At 37.9% G+C, this 24,249-nt stretch overlaps 1 protein-coding gene across 5 annotated transcripts in view; it reads left to right on the top strand.

Moving 5' to 3' along the window:
- FGF14 (fibroblast growth factor 14) overlaps nt 1-24,249 on the top strand; it is a 401,680-nt gene that overhangs the window by 257,587 nt on the left and 119,844 nt on the right. The window contains exon 1 of one of the 5 annotated variants that reach the window (XM_064646105.1): nt 17,155-18,171. The exons of 3 other annotated variants lie outside the window; for them this stretch is intronic. In XM_064646105.1, coding sequence (XP_064502175.1) covers nt 17,979-18,171 — 193 coding nt within the window. In that variant the 5' untranslated portion in view covers nt 17,155-17,978. Of the gene's footprint in view, nt 1-17,154; nt 18,172-24,249 lie in introns of those variants that run through there. One more of the 5 variants, XM_064646101.1, reaches the window with a different exon arrangement.

The following is a 24,249-nucleotide window of genomic DNA, read 5'->3' as shown; positions in this document are numbered from 1 at the left end:
AGAGCACTAGCATTTTAATAAAATACACCAAGCTTTTATAAAATTATCCATCTGGAAGGACTTATGTTCTTTGTGGCCTCACATTCCTCTTTCCTGTCCGCCAGCACTGTGACTACGGAGCAAGCAGGATCAGCATCCTGACCTACCATATTAACTAATACCATCTTTTCTATTGGATCAGTGAGCTGCTCCTACTCCCACTAAAGCTGTTGGCTATTGGAAGAGGGAAGCAGTGCTCAGCTAAGGGAGCTGAATAGTAGTGGTTAGATCATAATAGTGATCAGGAACTGAATACCTATCTAAACAGGCACAGAGCAAATGCAAAGAGAAATGTGCTCTTGGCTGAGACCTTTTGTCTCCACAGAACAACCATGTCTGTGTCCAGCAATTTGCATTTCTATACTTCTAGTGACTTTTAAAACAAGAAATGGATCCCTATTCTTGGTTCTTTATTGCTGGACTATACTCATTGCTTCTTTCAGAATTTCAAAACTGAGGATAAGTTACATAAGAGGGGAAAAGGTGTCTGCACATATGGAGTGTCATGGTGGGATTATTCACTAACAAATAATTGACATTTCTTTTGTACATCTTACTGACATCAACATGGCAATTCATTTTGCTTCTAGTACACCATTATAGACAAGAAGTTAGGAATGGCTAGACGTTTCCAAATTGCCTGTCAACCTTTTAATTTGTAGCTCTTGAGGTTTTTTACGGTTAAGACACTTGCTGTGAATTTTTCTCATTAAAACGGCTTCTAACACAGGTAGATGACAGTATTACTTGAATTTACACCTTTCATTTCAATGTTTTGTCAGAAAAAAGGATTTGCTCATTTTCTGCTAACTAAAATATAAGCCTTTTGAATGCTAACATATTAAACTTTGCATTCAAATAAGATTTTTTTTGAACCCAAGAAACATAATTTTTCAGCAACAATCGGAGAATAATGTTGAAAGTCAATTCCTTCTGTGGCAAAAATGTTGTTGATATTTATTTTATGATATTGAAAATAATGCCTTTTTATAGGCAGCCTGGGCTGTAGTTGAGCTTTTCATAAATGAACAGCGAATGAGATGCCCTGATTTTTGTGTAACTAATTTAAATTAGTTTTAAAGCAGTGTTGACTCCACCTATAATAGTTGCAATGTTGTCACCCCTGAACATTAGTTTCTTTCAAGCATTTTTTCTTTTAGCGCCTGTTTGTTTACTAAAATCAAAATAATAATTTTCTCGCATGACTTCTAAACATGAAGTTTTAGTTGTTAGAGTGCAAAGACAGTTTCCCTGTCAACCAAAATCCTTCATTTTGTGAATAAAATTTTTTTCATCTGTAGTGATGAAAAGAAATTTTAGGTTTTTTTGGCAATAGTGATATAAACTACCCTGGAATTGTTTGTATTTTTCCACCTGGTATTTACAGCCAAAGCCTTCTCTGGAGGTTGTGCTCAGAACCTTCTTTGTTACTTTAAATATTAGAGCTTAGTTAACTTTTCCCGCCATAATGCACAGCTGATACAGAATAAAATAATGCTGATTTTTTAATATAGCCTCTGCAGTTACAGACCTACTTGCTTTGAACTATAGATACAATGAGAGATCTTAGCTACACACCCTTTGCAAACAGGAGGAATTTGGGAATTGCAGTTTACAGATCAGGCAATGACAAGGGACACTCTATTTCTCCTGTTCATTCTGTAGCCCTGTGCAGCAAATACCTCATAAGAGAGGAGAGTAGCGGGTTAGGTTAGTAGCCTTGTGACAAAGGAGAGGTTTCCCGGCTTTCAGTTCCTATTGCTAGGGCAGTTCTTTACCCTGCCCAGTGAGTGGGTCATCCTTAGAGGATGAGTGAATAATTTACAGGATTTAGAATGCTAAAGGGAAAGGCAAGGCTTGAGGGTAGAGGGAAAAAGCAAGAGAGAGCAAAAAATTGGAGGCAGAAGGTAGTGAGATAAAAAATACATAAATAATTTCTGACACTGTTAAGTACTAGAAGCCCATCTGATGGCATGTGATTCACAAAGATTAATAACTCAGGAGATTAATTAAATATTACCTAATTAAACAAGAGCACAATAATCCTCAAAGGCTGTATATCATTTTTACTGCTCAGGATAGTAAAAAAATAAAATGAAAATAAATCATTAGTACTGTCCCTTAATCCCTAAGATCTTCTTACAATGAATATAGCATCTCCAGATGTTCTATTGAAAATGACTCTTGCAAGATTTGAATGCAATTATTTCCACAGGAAATTATTTAGCTAAAATAGATGTAGCTAATGCATTTTAATGTCTCTCTGCACATTTCATTTGAATATCTTCCTAATGTATCTACAGAAAGTTAGGACATTTATGACCATTTAAACACAAGGACAATTTGACTGTGCTAAGCAAACCAATGTTCTCTCTCCTGTTTCATACCAAAATGATGATCTTAAAGGTCTTTTCCAACCTAAATAATTCTATGTTTCAACACAAAAATGGCACTGTGCCAACTGCAACTTGGCACAACATGAGCACTCAGAGACTGCTTCATGGCTTCTCTGAACCTGCCCTTCAGCAGAGCCCTTCTGCAGTACCTCTCACACCCAGGAGGAGAAAGACAGAGATCCAGAAAAGAAGAGAAGGAATAGTTAGCAAAATACAGGGTAGAAAGAATGAAGTTAACCTCTCTGAAGATTGTACAAAATAAGCTTGCAAAATCTTCACCTGGATTATGAAAAAGACACAGCTATTGAACCTAAACTGGGCAGAGAAGGGAGAACTCTGTGTGTGTCACTGCATGCAAAAAAGTTCCTGTTCTATCAGAGCTGTTGAATGCTTCCCTTGTGTTTCAACTAGGAGCATGGATTTATTTATGATCGGTAGAGGGTGGTAAGAATTTCCAAAGACTGGGTGGGTGTTTGTCTCCTTTGGACAGGAGCCTAAATTCCAGACTCCTAGTGATGAAATTTAGGTGAGCTCAATCTAGCCCTTTGCATCTTTTGTTGTTATAAATTTATGTCAACAGGGAATCTGAGTCCTCAAAGAGCTCTTACTGCTTGTATATATTATATGTACATTATTGCATGATCTGCCACCCCATATTCACACAGTGTTTTGTTTGTAATATTTCCTTGATTAGATGATGATTTCTTAATGGGTCATAATAAACAAGGGGGATTTTTCAAAAATTTGAGCAATATTAGCATTGTCTAGCATTGTTTAGACCTTGAGTTGAATCGGTAGTACACAAAGCACAAAGGATTTATCTTTGATCCTGTTGTGAGGAAACTGTAGTACATAATAATGTGTTTTCGATGAATTTAAGCCTTATTGTTGCTCTTTATGTCACCTGCTGGTTAGAGTGTAAGGAAAAGGGAATAGGGTAACATTTCACTGACTCTAATGCTCAATTTCTGAATGAGGTTGTAATACCTTGCCTTTTGTGTTTACTGTTTGTCGTAAAAAACCAAGTAGTTTCAACTGGAAAGTAATCAGTTAAGATAACATTACAAGAAAATTAGGCTGTTCTGATCTATGATCTTGGCTTTTAAAGAATGTATATGAATTTCTTTCATTTTTACTCATAAAATTTTATTTTTCTAAATGTCTGGTTTAGGGATTTTGTTCTTTTATTTGTCTATGTTGTGGGGAGAGGGTAAGCAAAGAAGTTACTTCTAATTGACAATAATATTGAGTGTGTCAAAGAGAAAACTATTCTTTGTCTCTTAAAATCTACCTACTCTTCCTCAGACTTCATTTCATTTCCTGTATTAGTAATTGTAATTACCACAAAACTAAGACACCAGTGAGAATATGGTCCTATTTATACTTAAGTTAGCTGGTCTGTACAGTCTAACTCACATTAAAGGAAGCACATCAAAAATTTACAAATGCTCTGATGCTGGCAACTGCACTGATTTCCTCCTAACATTTTGTATTGCGGGAGAAAACTACTAGTAGGATGGATAGCTGATGAAAGCAGAAATGTTTAGCAAATGGAGATCACCAGCAGACTGGAGGCTTTGTCTTGTCATAGTCGTTGCAGAGGTTCAGTCCTTGCGCTAGATACCACATATACTGAGCAGTGTGAGAGCCTTCTCCAAAACCACACAGATGATAGTCATCAGTTACAACACTATGGGAGGAGTTCAGTGTTATCCAAAGGAAAGCTCCACCATAAAAGAGAGCATAGGATTTGATTATAAGGGATCCAAAACAAGTTAATTAACAATTCAATAATAACACAGACTGAATCTTGACAATATGCAAAGATTGGGATTTTTTGGTAGCATGACAAAGTTAACAAAGCCAGAGGAATGGAACAGCGTAAGGCGAGGATTAATGGTGCAGTACACCAAACAGAAAAAAAAGGGACAGAAAAAATATGTTTTGGGAAAAGTCAGTTTCTTGTCATTAATTTCCATTTGAAAACTGAGTATCCACAAGGATATTTTGGAAAAATAGAGGGACTTCTTCTTGCAATTCTGTGTTCATCTGGAGCAGAGCAACCCAGAGCAGGGCAGTATCGCTAGCTTGCCTTAAATTCAAATGAAGTTAAAATTCATTTTAACTAAGGCAATATCAACACTTTAATGGTTAGAAGGAATGAACTCGTCTCTTGGGTCTCAACTAAATAAGGTATAATGTTTAATTTTGTGGCAGAGGCGCATCAAGATTATTTTTTTAATAATTAGTTCGATTAATAAAATTAGCATCAAACACATACAAAAGGACATTTAATTATATAGTATTTTAATAAAAAAGGCTTTAAAATGGAATATTCTTTCAAATTCAGAGTATGTGAAAATGGCTGATGTTTTTCTTTTTTCTCTCAAGATGTCTTGCAAGCTGGGACTAATGCTTTCATTCCACTTCCTCACTCACACCCAAAAAGCCCATCATTAACAATAATCTTCCCACTCATCTGCAGAGAAACAGTGGAAGAAATAGGCCTCTTAACAAAAAGAGAAGAGATGCCAACACTACCATTAATTTCTGTTAGCTAGATAATAAATCTCTAATTATTTTTAAGGATGAGATCACAATGGGAGCCCCTGTATGTAACAAAGTACATGTACACTAGATTTTGTTAATATGTTAGAACATTCGGTAAGTGTATTGAGAATAGAAGGGAGATCTGTCTTGGGATGTGTTCAGGCATCACTGAATAACCAGGAGAAATGATCAGAGCTACCATACAAAATATTAAAGTTCTAGCAGATATAATTGAATGCATGAAATTTGGTAATCCCTGATAATTTATAGTGTTTCAGTGCCTCACATTAGAACTGTTTTACATAATCTTTTAATTAGCATTCTTGTTGGCTTTTGTGAAAAAATTTAAATGTCCTAAAGACTTCTGATGAGCATGAGCATTACAAAAACGGAAAAAAAGGAAATCCAGGATATTTCAGCTGATGCTGGAATACAGAAAGCCTAGTTCAAACAATGACTTATTAAGTGCTGAAAACTGATAGCTTTTTTAATACCTTTGAAAATTTCTTTTCTATAAAACTTATCTCAATTTTTTTTTTTTTTGGTATTAACCCCCATAGGAACTTAAATACTTTACAGTGTTTGAAGCATCAGAATTGTATTTCAGACAGGCAGAATTAGGCTTATGAATCTAAAGGCTACTTTCAGAGCCAGTGAAAGAAGACTGAGGTCTTGCATTTGGCAACACAGAATTTGTGTTGGATAAATGCCTCTACGTACAGGGTACTCAATACCACTGTGAAGATCCCTGTTAACTGAAACTCTCTTACATTTCAAGTTTAGGTAACAATCTTATGAATGGCATTTGCCCAGTAAACCCACTAGTCTTTTCTAATTTTTGTATGAGAACAAAAGGTCCTAGTTTTTGTTTGGAGAGGATCAAAAAAAGGCACAGCAAGGCTTCTCCTTGAACAATCTCCATATCTTTCCTTGAAAATTACATTATTCCTTCTTTATTCTTGAAATTTTTAGTGATTATTGAAATTGCTAAAATATTTGCTCTAACTTTGCTATATATGCTAAGTTATGATACAGATTTGCATTTTAGTAAGACCAGATTTGTTGATTGGTAACTGTATGATACTCAGAATTATTTTTCTTCTAAAATACAGAAATATAACTTTTCTGGTATTTTCCTCATATACTATTATTTTCATAGGCCAAAAATGGCCAATTTATTTTTCAGTCTGCAAAAGACATTTTTTTCAAAAAGGCTTTTCTGTAGCTTCATTTATTTTCTTGAATACTTGGAATGAAGAAAACTGTCCTCATTTGGTATTAATAGATTTGACATTTGCTTAGATCACTAAATTGGTCACAGATTTCTTTGAATAGCATCTTAATTTATATTATTGTCTACTCTCTCTCACATTCCTGTGTTTTCACGTGTTTCAGTATATATATGTAATATACTTTTCATTTCTTTATCCTTGTAGTAAAAAACTTATGAGGACTTTTAAAGATACATTTTATCCTATGCCCTTCCATCTTGTACCTATCTTTTCATTTACATTTGCTCTTGATAGGCTATCTGAAGTTTTGTTTTCTAGAGTCCAATCTTACATTTCACCTTTAGCAGTAGGAAAATCGTATGTATCTGTGTGTTTTATGTATAAATCTATGCCTTTCTAAAATATAATTATTAAATAAATATTTTTAAGTAAGAATATAAGAAATTATTTTGTGTGATAATCTTTGGAGAAATTGCTTGAGCTTGAGAACTAAGTTTCTTAAGCTTTGTCAGGTAATCACTGAGATTCATATTTAAGCCTGTGTAGACCATTGATAGATTAATTTCATGTAGAGGGAAAGCTTGAATCTCATGGCTCATAAATCAAGAACATCAGAAAATAATATTTTGAAAGTCTACTGGAAAAGATTGTCCTTCAGAAAACCTCATGTCATGTGAATCATGCAAGAAGCATTCAAAGTTTAAATTGTCAACAGCAGCATGTGTTTAAATGTGCTGACTTCTAATCATAAATAATTTCAGAAATAAATAATGATCAGAGAGCTTATCAGATAAAATATTTTTAATCCTTTTTTGCCCACATCATCACTTAAAAGATCCTGTTGTAAAACAGAAGTGATTATCTGTCTTGGGAAAAAGAAAATGATCGGATAGACATATCTATATGCTGTTCAGATCCGGGTCTACTGTTTTTGATAGGCTGTTTTTCTTTTTCTTTTTTTTTTTAAATTAGGAGATTAAAAATTATAAAAACCGATTCAATGCAAATTTGATCTTCCTGTATCCAAGGTTTTAGCAGTCAATTTAAAAAATGTGAGTGGCATCAAAGCACTATTATTTGGTGTAACACAACCTGTAAACAAAATCACTGAACGCTTACTTATATGAGTGATACTTACATCATGGTGTAGTACCCTATTCCACGTGTGTCTCAGTTGGAGACAATTTGGAGGTGTGGAGAACTCAGACAGAAGTGTCCTCCCTTGGATTCATAGCCCTGCTTTCTCCAATACAGAGAGAGAGACCAAATACGCCCAGATATAACTCATTACCAAGGAGAATGATGATAACAATTATGATAAAACTGGGTTAAACCACCCGATGAGGAGAAACTTCCCAAATCCCACCCACCAGACCAAATAGAGTTGTTGCCTGAGGTGTCCAATGTGCATGCCTTCAGCACCTGCCCTTGGTGGTCTCTCTGCACATTGTCAGCAAAGCACACTGCTGATTGAGCCGTGAGCACCAATAGTCCAGTACCTTACAGCACCTTAGCAGGTGCAGTTGAATGTTTGAGTCCTTAATCACTAGCAGCTCAGTCTCTTTAAAGCCAAAAAGGCATATTTGGAGAAAGGAGAAAAGAAAAGATGAATACCAGAATTTTTGTGTAACCCAGGACAACGTGTAAAACTAAAATGGTAATTTTAAGATTTCTTTTTTTCTTCACAATAAATTACAATATGTAGATTGTATATCTTTGAACTTTAAGGCCCAGAAAGGATTGCTTTGTTTTCTAGAGAGAAAATATTAGTCAAGGAGCCAAGGTTCACAGCAATTTGGCTGCCAGATTGTTCCGTTTCTAATGACTTCTGTTCTTCCTTGTCAGTCTAGCATAGCCAGAACCACTCACTAATTATTTACAGAGCAGAGTTTGGATTGCATCAAAGAGAGCTTCCACTCATCAAGCTGTTTCCTGGTATTAATTTAGCTCTTCCTTCCTGCATCTGTAGCTAAAGCAAGTTTCCATAGTGCTTAAAGTAAAGCTGGAAATAACCCAAAAACTCTGAGACTTGGTGATAAATTTTAATTTAATTTTATTTATTTAAATGCAAAATTTACTTGAACACGGAAGGGCAATGCAAGGGATGCTTAGAGATTTCTGGTAATAAATGTGTCCCAAAGGACTGAGTTGGAAAAGTAACCATGTACACAGTAGAAAGTTCAGTTTTAAGGTGGACAGCTTGGGAAAAGTGGCTTTGGGAAGGGACAGTGTTTTCCTACTGGTATTCAAGTCTGAGCAGGTTTAAGAGCTGATGCGACTGAAAGGAAATTTCAGTAGTCTCTCGGTCTAGTCCAAGTATTCTGTTTTGACTGGATTCATGCATTGACTGATGCTTCTAAGTCACTTTTACTCACACAATAAAAGACTGTGAATAAGCGGACTGACATAATGGACACTCCAGGTTCTCAAAGACTGAAATATAGCCACCTAGCAGCTAGATGGCCAATCTTTCTAAAGTTCACAGCTTTCTGGGAGGCAATTTCACAATAGTCTTAGGCTGATCTAAGATGATCCTATCACTAATTACAAGTGACTTTTTGCATGACAAAAAGTATAGTTAAGGTAGACTTTGTGGGTGTCCTGTGTCCTGTTGGCAGCAGACTATTGAGCCCTATTTTTGAGTTTTCAGCTACATTAGGCAGACAATGAGCATTATGCTATTAAGATAAAGGGCATTTTAGAGGGAGCTTAATGAGTCGTTTTAATGTTGAGATTAACAGGTGATTGTTGTAACTCTTATAACTGTGCCTGGGGTAATATTTATTATCTGTGATTAAATATGTGCCTTTTTTTTTTAAATGCTTAGATTTTTCTATTTTTAAGATGAATGAAAACTCTCTTTCAACTAGCTAGATTGATTTCTAGCTTTAAAGTTACTTTAAAATAACAGGTTTTTTTAAAGAAAGGTACAGTCTGATGTTACACAGATGTTCAAAAATATTCCTTCCAAGCAATTTTTACTCAGCTTTTGTCTGGTACAAATACCTCTCATTTCTTACATCAGCGCAAGTAATAAAAGAAAAATTTACTGGTACGTGTTGCAAGATATTCCTCAGTCAATATATCTGTGAAAAACTAGACAGACAGTGTCCACTGCTGGCAAATCACATAATTGCACTGCAGATTAGAGAGAGATGCTTTTTGAAAGGTTTCAATGAATTACGTCCTAAGTGTCAAATATTTTGTAATTTATGTTTGTAAGCTTGTGTTGTAAAATCAGGTCACTATCTTAGAAGTATTCATGCTTGCCAGATACTTCTGAAAATCTGGATTAACTAAAAAGAAGCTAAGCATACTTGTTTGCAGAGATTTATATATGTCATTAACTTACTCTGTTCAATAGAAATAGTAGACTATGCACTGAATTTTCTGTTTGTTTGGAAGGGGTACCACAGTATGTGACTTTTTTTTTCAGAGAACATTAGTTGCGTCTTAACTCCAAAGGAAGGAATGTGTCTGTATGAATAGATCTCAGAGGAGATCAAGGCCTGCCCTATTGATGAATGTGGCATTAACCTGAATTGTTCTATATCTACATTTTCTTCCTTCAGAAACTTAATTTCTTCATTAGCAGTACTCAGAGAAACACTGTATTACCTCCCCTTTAGAACAAGAAAAGAACAAAATATCTTAGAATTAGTATGAAAGGGATTGCAAAACAAAAGTGATTTGAAAATAAATGGTAGAAGAATTGTAAAAAAAGACAGATTATTATAAAAAAATTCTTTTGCCAGATTACTTACACTGTCAATTTTAGGTCACATAGCAGAAAATAAGACTGTTTTTTCTAAATTATTTGTCAAGAAGTGTCTTTCATGCTTTCTTCCAAGAAACAAAATGATATTGTGGATGTGTTTGTATGTGCAAGCATATACATGTGTGCATGCAAATGCATGGGCAGACATGCTCCAGTTCATCCCAGCTCTGGTAAAAATCACTTTTTATATTTAAGGGATTATTGGTTTTAATTTGAGGTGAATCATTCTTCTGCTTCTCAAAATAGTTGTTCATGTATGTCTCTGCACATACTGTCTTGTCTGGTCAGCATTTTATTGTAATGGGTATAATGTGCTTTTTCTTCTGGGTCTCTGAGATGGTCAGTATCTGACACCACCTTTGTTCTTAAGGTTCAGAAATATTGCACATTTTTTTTCTCGTATTGTCATGTGTTCTCATATCTGTTCAAAGGAAAGCAAGAAACACACTTGTAAAGATGTTCTAGGAGTAGGAAATCCTCACTGGAGAGTATTCTCAAACAGGTATAACAGCTTACATGCTCTGCCAACTGAACTGACTTCAGAGGAAATTCACTGTAGAGACCTAATTCCTCAGCAACAGTGTTCCTTTTGTTTCTGTAGAACAAAATTAAGCAGACTAACCTTACAGGGACTTTCAGTTACTTGAGAGAATAATAGTAAAATGTGTTGCATGTTTCAGAAGTCAAGCAAAACAGACAAGTCCTGCTGTGGCTAGATAAGTAAACACAACAGATGTTGGCTTAAGCTGTGCATATTAATGAAGAAGCTCTCCACGCTGTTTTTAGACCTCTAAATCTTAAACTGCTCTCTGCAGCTGTGTGGACTAGAGATGGGGGGGTGATGTTTGTGTTTGCTTTTCTTTAATGAAAGTCCTTGTTCTGGCTTGTGTCGCCAGAGCCTTGTCTGAAGCAAATCTGCTGTTAGCTTCAGTGGGAACAAAATTAACGGCAATGTGTTTCTGCTGTAGTTGTTAAAAACCTCTCTTTAAGGGGACTATTTAATTTTTAGAGGTAAAATAACATATATGTCACTGCAGAAACCACTGCAGAGGTCAATAAAGCTAAGATGATCCCAGGGAAGCAAGAAACTGGAATATTTTATGGACTTACAATTTGGTATTTAAGGGGTCCACGGTCTACATATTCAACAGGGGGGTTGCATATTCATTCTATTAAAATTGGGGGGTTTCACAAGAATGACATAAGGGAAAAACCCAGGTTAACAAATCTTGGGGTCTTACAATTACATCGTAGGAAAAACCCTACTTTATCTTGGGGGATTTCATGGGGGGAGAAGGGTATTCAGGACTGCAAAATACACAGGATACAGAGGACACAAAGGGAGACATAAAACACAATAAGTCTCCTGCACGGGTTGATGAGACCAAGATGGGACACTCTTGGCTTGGGCAGGGCATCTCACATGGATGGTATCTTGTTTGCTTCTTATATCAAGGGGTTTTTTCCCCAACTTTCGTAGGCCATGGCTTTCTGCAGAGACCACTCAAATCTCTCTCTGCAGATATCATATTTTGGAATCCAACAAACCACAATGTATCAATTTTAAATTACTTTTATGGATTTTTCCCTGAAAGTGATCTTGACTATTTTTTTCCCCCAGTTTTTTAACTGTCGTTTAAAAGAGACTTGTTGGAATTAAATTTTGGACCTGGGTGAGCTATCCCGGAGATTTTTATATGATCTGTCTGCTCTTCAGATTCTCCTGTCAACTCAGCTGATTTGTTTTGTTCTCAAAAGAAGTGGTATCAGAAGTAGAGGACAAATAGAGTGAAAACCAGGAAGAGTCATGAAAGATGTCGCAGGAGCTGTGCTTAAAGTTAGCAGCTGTAATCATGCATACAATCTTGCCGAAAGATCAATTGTAAAAAATAGTTTAAGAATCTCCATCTCCTTTTTTTTTCCTCTATTGAAGAATGAAGAGTTAGCCAATGGAATAAAAAACAAGTTCTGAAGTAATTAAAGTAGGTATTTTACTTGACAGAGCACTAGTAATGAGACTCATTACTACAGAATAATAGGTGCAATTTAGCATTGGGAAGGGAATGGGAAAAGCAAAGTCAAAAACAGAAAGCAAAACTAAGCATTCTTAGAACTATTCTAATGTCTAAAGAGTAAGCCAATATATAGAGTGGAGGTACTCAGTCCTTTGAGTTACAGATGTATTCCAGGTAATATGTGAAAGAATGAATGCAGAACAAATATTGCACTAGCTAAGGCATCAGCTCTGAGCTGCTGTAGGCAGCACCTGACCTGTTATGCATATTAGTGGTCAAGTTTTGATAGTTCTCTGTATAACCAGTCATCCAATGCAGGACTTCCTTGCACAGTGCTTTAATTTATTTTTGTATGTGCACTAGTTATGTTTTAACCGTTCTTCTTATGACTTGGATACATAAGGTCAAGTGAGTCCACAGCCTGTGAAGAAGGTGGCTAAATTATGTGCAGTCCTCTGAACAATGTATTGAAATCTTACTTTTGTCTTGTTTAAAGGGATTCACCTGACCTATTTAAAAAAGTGACTCCACAGGAACTCCTATGTATTCAGTAGATTTTAATAGGTATGAGTTTGGCTCCTTGAGTGCATTCTGAATGTTGAGACTGAAAGCTGAGTGCTTTTGATACAGAGCAGTGTGAAAGCATAGAAATCCAAATTCTCCAAATTTTGTGAAGTATATTATCATGTTTAATAAACTTTGTTCTTAATGCTCTCCAAATTCTAGTCAATGAGTGTCAGGTGTTCAGGGCGTCAAAGATTTTAAATTTCAGTGCTTCCCAGTGCCTTGTCTTTTAAGAAGTTAACAATAACTTTTAAGGAGAACTATATCCAGATTAATATACAAGAATATGTAAAATGGACCCAATTTAAAGCTCATTGCAAAAGCATACTAGTCTTATTATAAGCATGGAATGCGCATAAACTATCTGAAAAGGGATTTCTTGTCTATGTTTTCATATTTTCACACAGGTATGATCATGACAAATACGACCTTTTATGTTGACATGTTTTTCTAACTTAAGTTTTTTTCAATTAAACATTTACCAACCTACAGAGTAGATTATATGTTTCATCTTCTTCAAGTCATTGTTATTTCTCTTGTTCCATCTTTGTCCCCCAAGAAAACGAAAACAAGAACTGAAAGTTACTATTGCTTACCAATACCCATCCTCCTGCGTAAGTACATATTGTGTGCCTTGGGAAAATATCAGTTTGCAATTATATGAATAATCCTACTTGTAGGCCTGTATCACATTTTCTTATGATATCATAGTGTGGGAGTGCAGGTGTTTTAGTATGTACATTGAAATTAGGTACTTTGATTATGGTCCAACAAAACTACCAGCAACCTTCAAGAAATTTTTTTTATCAGAACCAACTAATGTTCAGAATCCCAATTTTAGTTAGAAACAGCACCCTGGTAATCAGTCTACTGTCTTTTCAAAAGCACCACAAGGTTGATTAAATGAATCCATCACAACTTAGAAACAAGTGTTTTTTCCACTCCTGAGAGGCCACTTCTTGGAATGATATTAAATTTTCCCAGTGGTCTAGATGTACCTTTATGCATACCTTGCAATTGTGTGCCTAAATTGGCACCTTTACCCCCAGGACATCCTTTCAAGTTTGAATGGAAATATAAGGAATAAGGTACTAATCTTTTTTGCAACTATAGCACACAACATCTTCCAAAGAAAAAAAAAGCAAACAACATTTTCAGAGACATGAAACAATCTTCAACTCTTTAGGGTCTAGAAGAACATCTAGATTCACAATACTTTACTAATCATTTCTAGAATACAGGATAAGTTGACTCTACCTCATCATATTCTAATGTATTTAACTGGAAAAATGAGCTGTGTGGGCCTACTGTTGGCAAGGAATTGCTATAAAAACTTCACTAGAGCTCATGAAACTTACACGTTTAGTAGCAATGTAATAATCTGACATTTTACACTCCTATAAAATATATGTGTGTAAGAACTTTGGGGTTTATTTTTTTTATTTTGGTTTGGATTTGATAAGAAGAATGGTTTCAGGATATCTGGGAGGAGAAAATTTGGACGGAGTGTGCATAGGTAGGAAATACCTGTAGAAAGATATTTTTGTTTATATTGAAATGGTTTATAAAAGAAAGAACTCTAGAGCTTTCATGTCTGCATTGACCAGAAGTTACTCTGCAGCTTTTAACTTTATCTAACTTAATGCAAAACATACGGGGGGGGGGGGGGGGGGGGAAGAAAGAAGAAATAGAACAGCCCATGATGCATAAGGATGACATTTTAAGTTCTGTAAATTTTGAAGCCAATGTGTCTAGGTTACAATAGACTATAAAGATTAAGTTCCATTTTTCCTATAAGGAAATCCCTATAAAAGCGTGTTATGTATCACTAGTACGTGCATATACACAAATATTAATGTTGTAAATTTTAATATTGAATATTAATGCCTGAAAATACCACGTTGTAATTTATATGTTAAATTAGTTGAAATGGTATATGGTTTTTTCCCAGTAATACAGCAAAGAATAAATTTAAGGAATAATAATGTTTCTTATTATGTAGGTATTATATACCCTAGTATATAATACTGCAAGTATTTTATACACAATTTATATATGTTGAATTTTTTACTCTAAAATTCATTCAAGCGAGCAATTTTATAGATTCTAAAACGTTTTTGTGTCAGAAAACTCCTGAAATCTATAATAAATTACAAGTTAGAAATGAACAGATGGGAGAACAGAAAGTATTGAAAATCTCTGCTCACCCTCTTTGGCTTTTATTTACTTGTTTTCACATCCAGAGTATTGTTAATCAGAAATAAGATCCTGTTTTAATGTAAAAAATGTCATAAGTAAGATATTTGTCCTAAATACATAATCTTCTACAGTTATTAGTCTTTAAGGCAGCCAATATGTTCATACTTCTACAATCCATCTGTTAGCAAAACCTTCACTTTGACTAGAACTGCACACATTTTATCACAGGTTAAGACACCAGATGGCTCTCTTGAGTTTTCTTTGCAAAACCTCAAGCTGTAAACAACTGCTCTGCATTTCTGAGATGTGAGTAGGAAGCTATTGTTTTTGATCTCTGGAGTAAGAAACACGTTTTCTCTTTGTCTATAGGCATACCACCCGTTTTCACCTTCTTTGTTTCTTTTCTTTGCCATCACCTCAAGCATCATGTCGTTGAGAAATGGCAGTGTGTTTTGGCAAAGGCCCAATATTTGAAGGAAACTACAGAAAAGGAACAATGGTAGTAGATAGTATATAGCATAGCATCGTTGGACAATATAAAGAGGTCCCTCCAGCAAAAGGGAAAGTGGAACCTACATCTTTTTGGAGAGAGATTCTCATGCTAATGTTAGGTCTGTATGTACATATTCTAAAATCCTGTGAAAATGAAAGATAGTGGGTGATTGGCCTTTATTTCACTCTGCTCCCTCTCATTCATTCTTTTGTTCGGAGCCAGCAGCCAAGTCGAGCTGACTTAGGCTGCGTGTTGTCAGCTCAGCGGCGGTGGCACGGGATGTTCTGTGCCACTCGGTGCTCCTCTCTGCTACGCTGTCCGTGGTGCTGAAGGCAGAAACAGACCGGGGAGGGAATCGGGCCGGGGACGGGACCAGGGCCGGGGCTGGGGAAGGCCCACTGGGGAGTCACTTGGAGGACCGCTTCCCTCTTGAGAGTTCTTAAGGAAGGCAGCACCGTGTCTTGTCCACTTCTGAGAAGGAAGGAAAAGGAAAGCAGCATACAAAAATACTACAGTGAATTTTATATTTAAAAATATAACCACCTCTCTGTCTAATTGCATTAGTTAAGGCAATTGTAACCGTTGTAAGGAAATTGCTGCTCTGTAAAAATTGCCAGATAGAAAATCCAATGAGACTTAGCTGAATCTCTTTAGAGACACTTTTAAATAGAATTAAAATGTATTATCGTGATCCGATTGTGCATGTTCTGTTCCTAGCTGGTCTAGTATTAATACAAAATCCCTGTATACTGGAGTTCCCACCATACACTTTTGCCCTCTGTATAAAAATAGCACTTTGTAGATTAAAGGATTTAGGGAAAAAATGGTCAATATCAGAGATGCTGAAGCCTTTGCTGAAACAAGAACATACTCTTATATACTAGGTACTGTATTGCAAATAAATTAATTGTTCTGGATTGATATTTGCACCTCCAAGCCTGTTAAACAAAACAAACCAACAACAAAAAAACCACCACAAACCCCTCTAATAAGAAATTAGAGTGTTTTGTAAACAGTATAAAAATAGATATTTATTACACAATAATTCCCTGTGCAAGCATCTGTCCTTCTTTATAGGATAACTGCATTTTTTTTTCTGTGTAGCTGCTTACTTCCTTTTTCTACTTTCCTCTGGCTAGTTACAACTTCAGGAAGTTTAACAATTAGGCTTGCAGAAAGTAAATCCGAAAAACTTTAAGCCCTTATTTGAAAAGAGAGAAGAGCAAAGTGAAAAAGATGAAAGGAAACAAGTGAGATGTCATATTTTACATGGTAGTTACTATTTGCAGTGTCTTGTGATCTCCTCGGGGCAGATACTCCTTAGGCTTCTGTGTCTAGTGAACTTGGTTGGTGCTTCCTCAAGTGCTCCAAAACGGCCTATAATTTTACACGGTGCTTGTCATCAGTAAGTCTACCAGCCGCGGCTGTTTGTGGGTGCCCTATGTTATCCCTTCGGTATTCGGTATTCTGCCCTCCAGCTCGTAGATGTGCTTCTTCCTCGTGGCTCTAAAACCTTCCCTTGAGGCAGAAACTCCTCTCCCGCCAGACTACACCCCCAGCCCCGTCCGTTCCCGGATTGTGGGGCGCTCCTGCCCCGCTTCGGGCGGGCTGTCCGGCAGAGGGGCAGTCGCGGGGCGGGGTGCCTGCCCTTGGCGGAACGCGGTGCCAACTCACCCGCCGGCCCTGCTCCCATGGCTTCTCCGGCCTGGGGACGGTGACAGGTGCCGGTGTCACCGCTGGGGGCGGCAGGGGCGGCCGGCAGGGAGCCGGTGCCGGGGAGCCGGCGAGAGGGTGCGTGCGAGGGTGCCTCGGGCGGGCGGAGGAGAACGCGGAGGGCCTCCGGCCCCCGGGGAGGGAGCCCCTTACAAAGGCAACCGGACGGGGGGCAGAGGCAGCTGGAGGCGGATGTACCGGGAACCCCCCCCGGTTCCCACCAGAAAACCGCATCAGCAACACCCCGTCCGTCCGACTCTCTCCCCCTTCTTCTGTCTTTCCCTCATTCCTTCTCCACCCCTCGCACCTTCGCCGCCCCTCGCCTTGGGGAGGACAAAAAAAGCTCCAGCGGTGCGTGCCTGTGTGTGTGTGTGTGTGTGTGTGTGTGTGTGTGTGTGTGTGTGTGTGTGTGTGTGTTATGTGCGTGTGCGTGTGTAGGGGAGGCTGGAGCGGGGTGGGACCGAGGAGCCGTGATTACAGCTCTCCCCGGAGAAGAAGATTGCTCTCTCCAGATGCTGATTTCTGAAGCACTTGGCAATCATCAGGCGGGAGCCGGGAAGAAGCGGCGGTAGCCGCCCCGGCCGCGGCGATGGCAGCGGCGGGCGAGCGGGAGGCGGTGGCGCGGGGTTGAGGGGCAGCGCTGCCGGTCGGACACGATCCGACCCGACCCGATCCGACCCGACCGGGCGCGGCTCTGCCCCGAGTCCCGCTCGCTCCTCTCTGCGCCGCCAGCCCGCCCGCCCGCAGACGCCCGCCCGAGCAGGTAGTAGGTGCCCCTGTGCCAGGACACGGCGGGGGTGACGGTGGGGCACCCATGCGGTGACCCTCGGCGGCAGCAGCTCCCGCCGGCCGCAGGGTGGAGGTGCCCCTCCGCAGCCGCGCCTCGGGCCGGAGGAGGCTCCCGCTCGCCCGCGTCCCCCGGGGATGGGTCCCCGCCGGGGCTGAGCGCCCCGCCGCCTCCCGCCTCTCTGCCCGGCGTGGGCGATCCGGCTAGCAGCCATGGCAGCGGCCATCGCCAGCGGCTTGATCCGCCAGAAGCGGCAGGCGAGGGAGCAGCACTGGGACCGGCCCTCGGCCAGCAGGAGGCGGAACAGCCCCAGCAAGAACCGCGGGCTCTGCAACGGCAACCTGGTGGACATCTTCTCCAAGGTCCGCATCTTCGGGCTCAAGAAGCGGCGGTTGCGGCGCCAAGGTGCGTCCTCGTGGCCGGGCCCGCCCGCGGGCTCCCGGGGTGGGGGGACGGGAGGGGGCAACCTGTGGCGAAAAACTTCCCGGGTCGGGCGCCGCCCCCGGTCCTGCCAGCCGGCGGCTCCCGGCTCCCCGAGGAGCCGCGGCTGGCGAGCCCAGCCGGCCCTGGAGCGCCGGTGTTGGTCACGACAGGTGTGCTACGGGCAGGGATCCCCTCGGGAGAGGCGGCCGGCGCGGCGAGAGCCCTGCCCGCCCCTCCGCGTGTCCTCGTCTCTCCCGTGTTTCTCTGTGAAGGACAAAGAGCGCACAGCGTGTAAAGCTCTTTGGGTGTCCGGTGTTTGAGGGCCGTCGTTCACCAGCCCTTCCTTGAGACACCCGCTTGGCTTTGGTGGGTGCAGCCTGGCCCTAGTGCAGGGGTCTCGCTCCGAGCTGTCCGGTAACTTCCCAGTCAGCACACTGAGAGGTGTGGGAGAGCTTCTCAGCATCGCAATGGGTGCCCAGGTAGCAGGTCCACCTGCCTGTTGCCCATCCCCAACCAGGGCCTCGCCATGCAGACCAACAGGTTCTGCAGGCAGTTCTTCAGGGTAGATGATCAGTAGTCAACGGAGAAAACTGAAACTGGTTCCGTGATGATTGCATTCTATCCACTACGTTGTGTTAGAACACCAGAAATAAAAGGAGTCAAATGATATTGGAATGACTTATCCATTTTTTACAGGTCTGTGGTATTCAACAGCATTCAGAAATTATGATGACTTACTTTGTACTTGTCCTCAGGAAACAAGTAGTTTTAGAACAAAAGGATTATATATATATTATTATATATATAAGAGTGAAAATGTTAAGTATTACCTGAAATGTGGCTAATACTATCTATCCATGATAAAGCACAAACCACCCTCTGTTACATTAGAGAATGCCACCATGTGTTGTGGTTCAGTATGTATACTACAACTCCTCTTTAGGTTGGGTCAGAAGATAATTTTAAGAAGCATAATCAGGGAACTGTCCTGATTGATGCTTCCTGCCTCTTTTCCATGCCTCATACATGAAAAAGCATAAATCAACAAAATCCATGCAATTTTATTTTCATGTAGCTTTGTTACAGTGAAATTATTTATTGTAACTTGCATTAAATGCAAGTTAAGTCTTGCCATTTTTAGGTAGTACAATGATGCAGGAAAGATGAGGAGGAACATGTCAATGGCAAAATCTATAGTGGCTTTTCTTAAGCAGTCTCTGTGTGTGCTGAAGCAGACTGGAGTATTTTCTTTATGATGGTGGATTTTATAAGTGATACTTATTCATGAAAATGAATTTATGAGGATTTGCTAATTGAACAATTGTGCTTGATCATCTGTGCAGTCTTATTTGGGGGAAAACTCTGTATTTGACTATATTACCATTTGAGGAGATGACTGTTTCACAGCACTGAGATGCCAAACATTTTCCTAGGTAAGAAGGGACTTTATAGAGACTTTTGAATTCATTCTTTTTCATTTAGTCACTTTTCATAAGGTACATTGTGACATTCTTGAACAAGAGAACTGGATTAGAATATAACTGCTGTTAACCTGTACCACGGATACAGAAGATTTCAGTAAGAATAATCAGAAAAAGGGCTATTCATCAGTAAAGTCTGCAGCATCAGACCCCCGAGTTTATTTTCTCTAAGAACTCTTCATGTTGAGACATGATGATATTTATCCATTGATTTAAGTTAAAGGCTCAATTACTGCTCATCCATAGGAATTCCTGATGAAAAAAATACTGTCATACTTCTTACTGTGTATGTTCTTGATGCACAAAGTGATACATGGAGTACCTGTGGATTCAAAGTTGCATGCTGTTTAAGAAGGAAACTGAAGAAATAATCAAGCTGAAGTCATTACTTAAACATTTTTTGCATAATAACTTACAATGAAAAATCATTCGGGAAAAAAACCCAAATAAGTCACATTTTATAGGGCTGATTGCTTTAAAATACATTATAAGAGTTACGAAACTACTGTTTATGAGAGTGTCTTTTTTATAAACATTTAACAGAGCATCTTTTAGATAACATTTAATAACATTCATCTGATAAATGAACATTTATCAGATGAATGAACATTTATCAGAGTGCCTTTTCAGTTCTCCTAAACTGAGCTAAATGGCATGTGAAGTCTTCACTGAAATCATACTGTCAAACCCATTAAAATAAATCTTTGCCAAGCAAAATAGGATGAATTTCAAAACATCTGTTGTCAGAAAGGTGCTATGGGATCTTGACGAATAAACCTTCTGTAAATGATATAGAGTGTCACAAGAGCACTGTGAAAAATGAGCTAATCGAGATGTTACAAACCATCTGTAGCATTCTCATACAATTCAATGGAAGTGTAGAAGTATATGTAAAATGTTTATGTATAGCAGTAAAAGCGAGACTCTGTTTTCCATGAAATAAAGAAGTGTTTTGCTTTGTGCTTACAAATGAAAAGTAACTGTTTCCCCATCTTTGAAGCAGACAGTGAAAACCAGTGATGCTGCTTTTTCAATCAAAAATGCACATTTACTCTTGTACACATATATGTATGTGAGTTAGGTAAATAGATATGCACAATATATGCACACATGCCAACATGTTAGCAAACTTTGAAAAGCATTCTTTATTTTTAAACTCTTCTTTAAAAATGCCTGTTAGTACTGTTCTGGTTCAGTGGGATTTATTTGAAAACAAATGAAGTTATTATGAATACATAAAATGCTACAATCATGTGTATGCCCTGTAGAAATTTATTTCTGTCACTGTGACAAATTTTCTGTTCATGGTCCTTTGTTTAGGGGCATACTAAAATATCAACAGAAGTGTTCTTTGGGAAACTAACATTTTGGAAGAGTAGCATTAAAGATACATCCAGGAGCCCACTAAGGGCAAAGAGTAATATTTGTGTTTACTTATATATTTTCTCTAACGATAGATGCCATGGTAGTTTTAAACAGCATTACTAAAATGTTGATTATTGAATTAAACTAGCAAAGTGCTTTCTGTGAGAGACTTGCCTGATAATCTACTGAGTGGAAGAAACCATTTTCATTTACTGGACAGCTTTGATTCATATCGTTTAGTGTTATGATATTTTAAATTTATCTCATTTTTATTTTATTCTACCTTCATCTGATGAAGAAATCACTGTCATTAATTTCTGGATAGCCATGAAGCCAAGATCTTGCCTGATCTGATGCCAGGCACCAATCAACTATGAATCATCCTCCCCTGGATTAAAGGTTGTTTAGTTATAATGGTTTAATTTACATTAATATAATCACAAATAGAAGAATTGACAGTCAAGATTTTGTCTTCATGTGAAATAACCTTAGCTAACCTGGGGAAATGCCACTTCTTCACCTCAGGCACCTATAGAGATAAGAGATTAAAAGGTATGCTTGTCTCTAGAGCAAATTCAAACTTCTTAGCCTGTATTTTCTTCTACATATCTAGCTGCTTTGCTAATCTGAAAAATCTTCATTTGGTTAATTAGGTCCCTTGAGAATATTCTGCTGGAAAATACTCAACATTTAAATGTATTAATGTCTGATGTTTACTGTTTCTGTGTGCTAATACCACATTAAGCCTTCTAAATTTATATACGGAGTGTCTGAATTCTGGAATGACTTGGCCTCTGATTTTGTACATTAATATTTATAAGAAAGAGAGATCTAGGGAACATGTTCAGAAAATGCATTGATTAGATCTTACTGCATGTACAAAAGTAATTTAATTCTCCAAAGAAAGCATTTTTGGAAAATTGCTCAGTAGATCAGCTAATGTTTTTCAGCAGATGTGGGAGTGGCCCATAATCTCAGATATAAGATAATTCCCAATATACATAGTGCCCTAAGTAGTTTCTAGTTTTCCTACTTATGGAATGAAGTATAACTGAAATGGAGATCTGTGCACATGAGTGTACATGACTTATTTCCCAAAGCTTAAGAAACCACATCAAATTCCCACTAGTTAGCTCCCGCGTTGGATGATCTGGCTTGCTCAAAGTTTTAGCAAACCAAAACCTGTAGCTGTGCTTTCCTATGTGACTGTCCTCAGAATTAATCCTTTTTGACTGTTCTCCAAAGCCCACTGCTCCTGTTTTGTCTAGGTGCAAGACTGCCTGTTTCTCAGGGTGTTGAACTGATATTGCTTGTTTTTTGCTTCTTTTCTGCAAATGAAGTTGATTAACCCAGAATCCTTTTGGAACTATAAACACAGTCTTAACAGTCTATATAAGAAATTATTAATTTTTTCTCTCACTGCTGTTAACCTATTTGAAGGATGTCATAATCATCACAAACTGGAACTGTGAATGTAAAATATTCTAAGCATATTTAAAAAATATTTTTGAAAACATGATTTGCTAGACTCAGTGTCAAGCTTTGTTTCCCATACATTCAGTATTTCACAAAAATCCTGTATTTGCTAAGGGAAGCTTTTAAAAGAAATGCAGTAATAGCTGGAATGTAATTCTTATTCTAAACTGGTCTTGGTAGGTCTAAAAGTGATGAGCGAGTTGGTTTTGAGAGCAAATGGGGAAAAATAGTAACATAATTTTAGGGACTATTGATATTTAAAAATATCCCAAATAGGGGTGATAGAATAGTTGACATTTAATAAACAGATAGTTCTGTACCAATGTTATTTCAGAATATCTCCTATTTTAGTGTAAAGCGAATAGAAATACTTAACTGTTGTATATTTTAAAATATTCTGTTAAAAGTAGAAATCAGATAACATCTGAGAGCAGTAAGTATTTTATCTTTTCTAAATATTCTAAGTTTGATGTTAGTTACAAGCTAAGATTTGTGTTAAATTTCTCAAAGACTTCACAGCTATTTTCATGAATTTCTTGCTTGTTTTGTCTAAAGTGCTGTGTTGTTTGGGTCAGTGCTTTCTTTCTGATAAGCATTGTTTTACATTTTTTTACCTCAGGTAGTTTGTATATCTGAAGGATATGTGAAATTGGAGGAACCCAAATTTCACTTTTCCTATACACAAACATTGCTTTTTGATATCTTCACTCATTAATTGGAGATGTAGCACTTCATTAGAAAATGTACTCTTCAATCTTGAGTGATCTTCTGAATCTCTAAAGTTCAGGCAAGTTCTGTCCACATATAGCCTGTTTTTTTTGTAAGGTATATCCATTATTGTATTATTAAATGTGTTGTAGAACTAAGTTATCTGATTAATAGAGATATTAAGGGATATTGCAGTACAGATAATTTCTGATTCATGGTGATGTAGTGACAGGTGAGGTGAGGTTTCTTTACTGTATTTAAAGACAGAACTCTGTCTTTTAACAGTATATAATTTATTAGTAGATGTAATTTTTTTGATGTTTCAGGCTCTAATTTGAAATAAATGAAAATCAGAGCTTAAAACTTGTTTTGAATGATTGCTTTTCAAGTCAGTAGTTTATAAACAGAAATAATTAATTTTAATATAGAGCTAACACTCAAAACATTTATTACAGAAAAATTTTCTGTTGAAGGTTTTTGATTTAGACTCTAAGCATAAATTTGAAGATAGTCAGCTGTGGGTCCCCATTTTTTGTAATGAGTAAACAGAGGTCTCTCTTATTTGGTAATATGTAAACTCCTTTCTACCTTTGGCAAATACTAGAGTTAGCAATAGACAGGAAGATGTACTCCAGTGGCATGTACTCTTACTGTGCCATCAGCTTTTTCTGCAACCCTTGGATACAAGTGCATTTTTGTTTTCAAGAGTTATTATTATTAACTCAGATCTTATGCTTTGCCATACACTGAGTGGTGTGAAAATAGAAAGAATATATGATACTACATTCCATGGTAGAAAAGGTTTAGGAAATTAATAAAGCTCTAAATTTCTTTTATTATGATTAAAAATCAGCAACCTGCTTCCATTCCATTGTAGATGATAACATTTCTGTACATTAGAGGTTTTGTTTTTTCATTTCAATATAGAAATATAATAACCTGCTGAGATCAAGGGTAGATATTGTAATTTATTTTCCTATGGGACTGAAAATGAGGGAACTTATGCTTTCCTGGTGCCAAGGATGGAACT

Source organism: Pseudopipra pipra, chromosome 2 (assembly GCF_036250125.1).
Source record: "Pseudopipra pipra isolate bDixPip1 chromosome 2, bDixPip1.hap1, whole genome shotgun sequence".
NCBI classification, from domain to species: Eukaryota; Metazoa; Chordata; class Aves; order Passeriformes; family Pipridae; genus Pseudopipra; species Pseudopipra pipra.
Note: the sequence above shows the minus strand (reverse complement) of the source record. Positions and strands in the feature narration are given on the sequence as shown.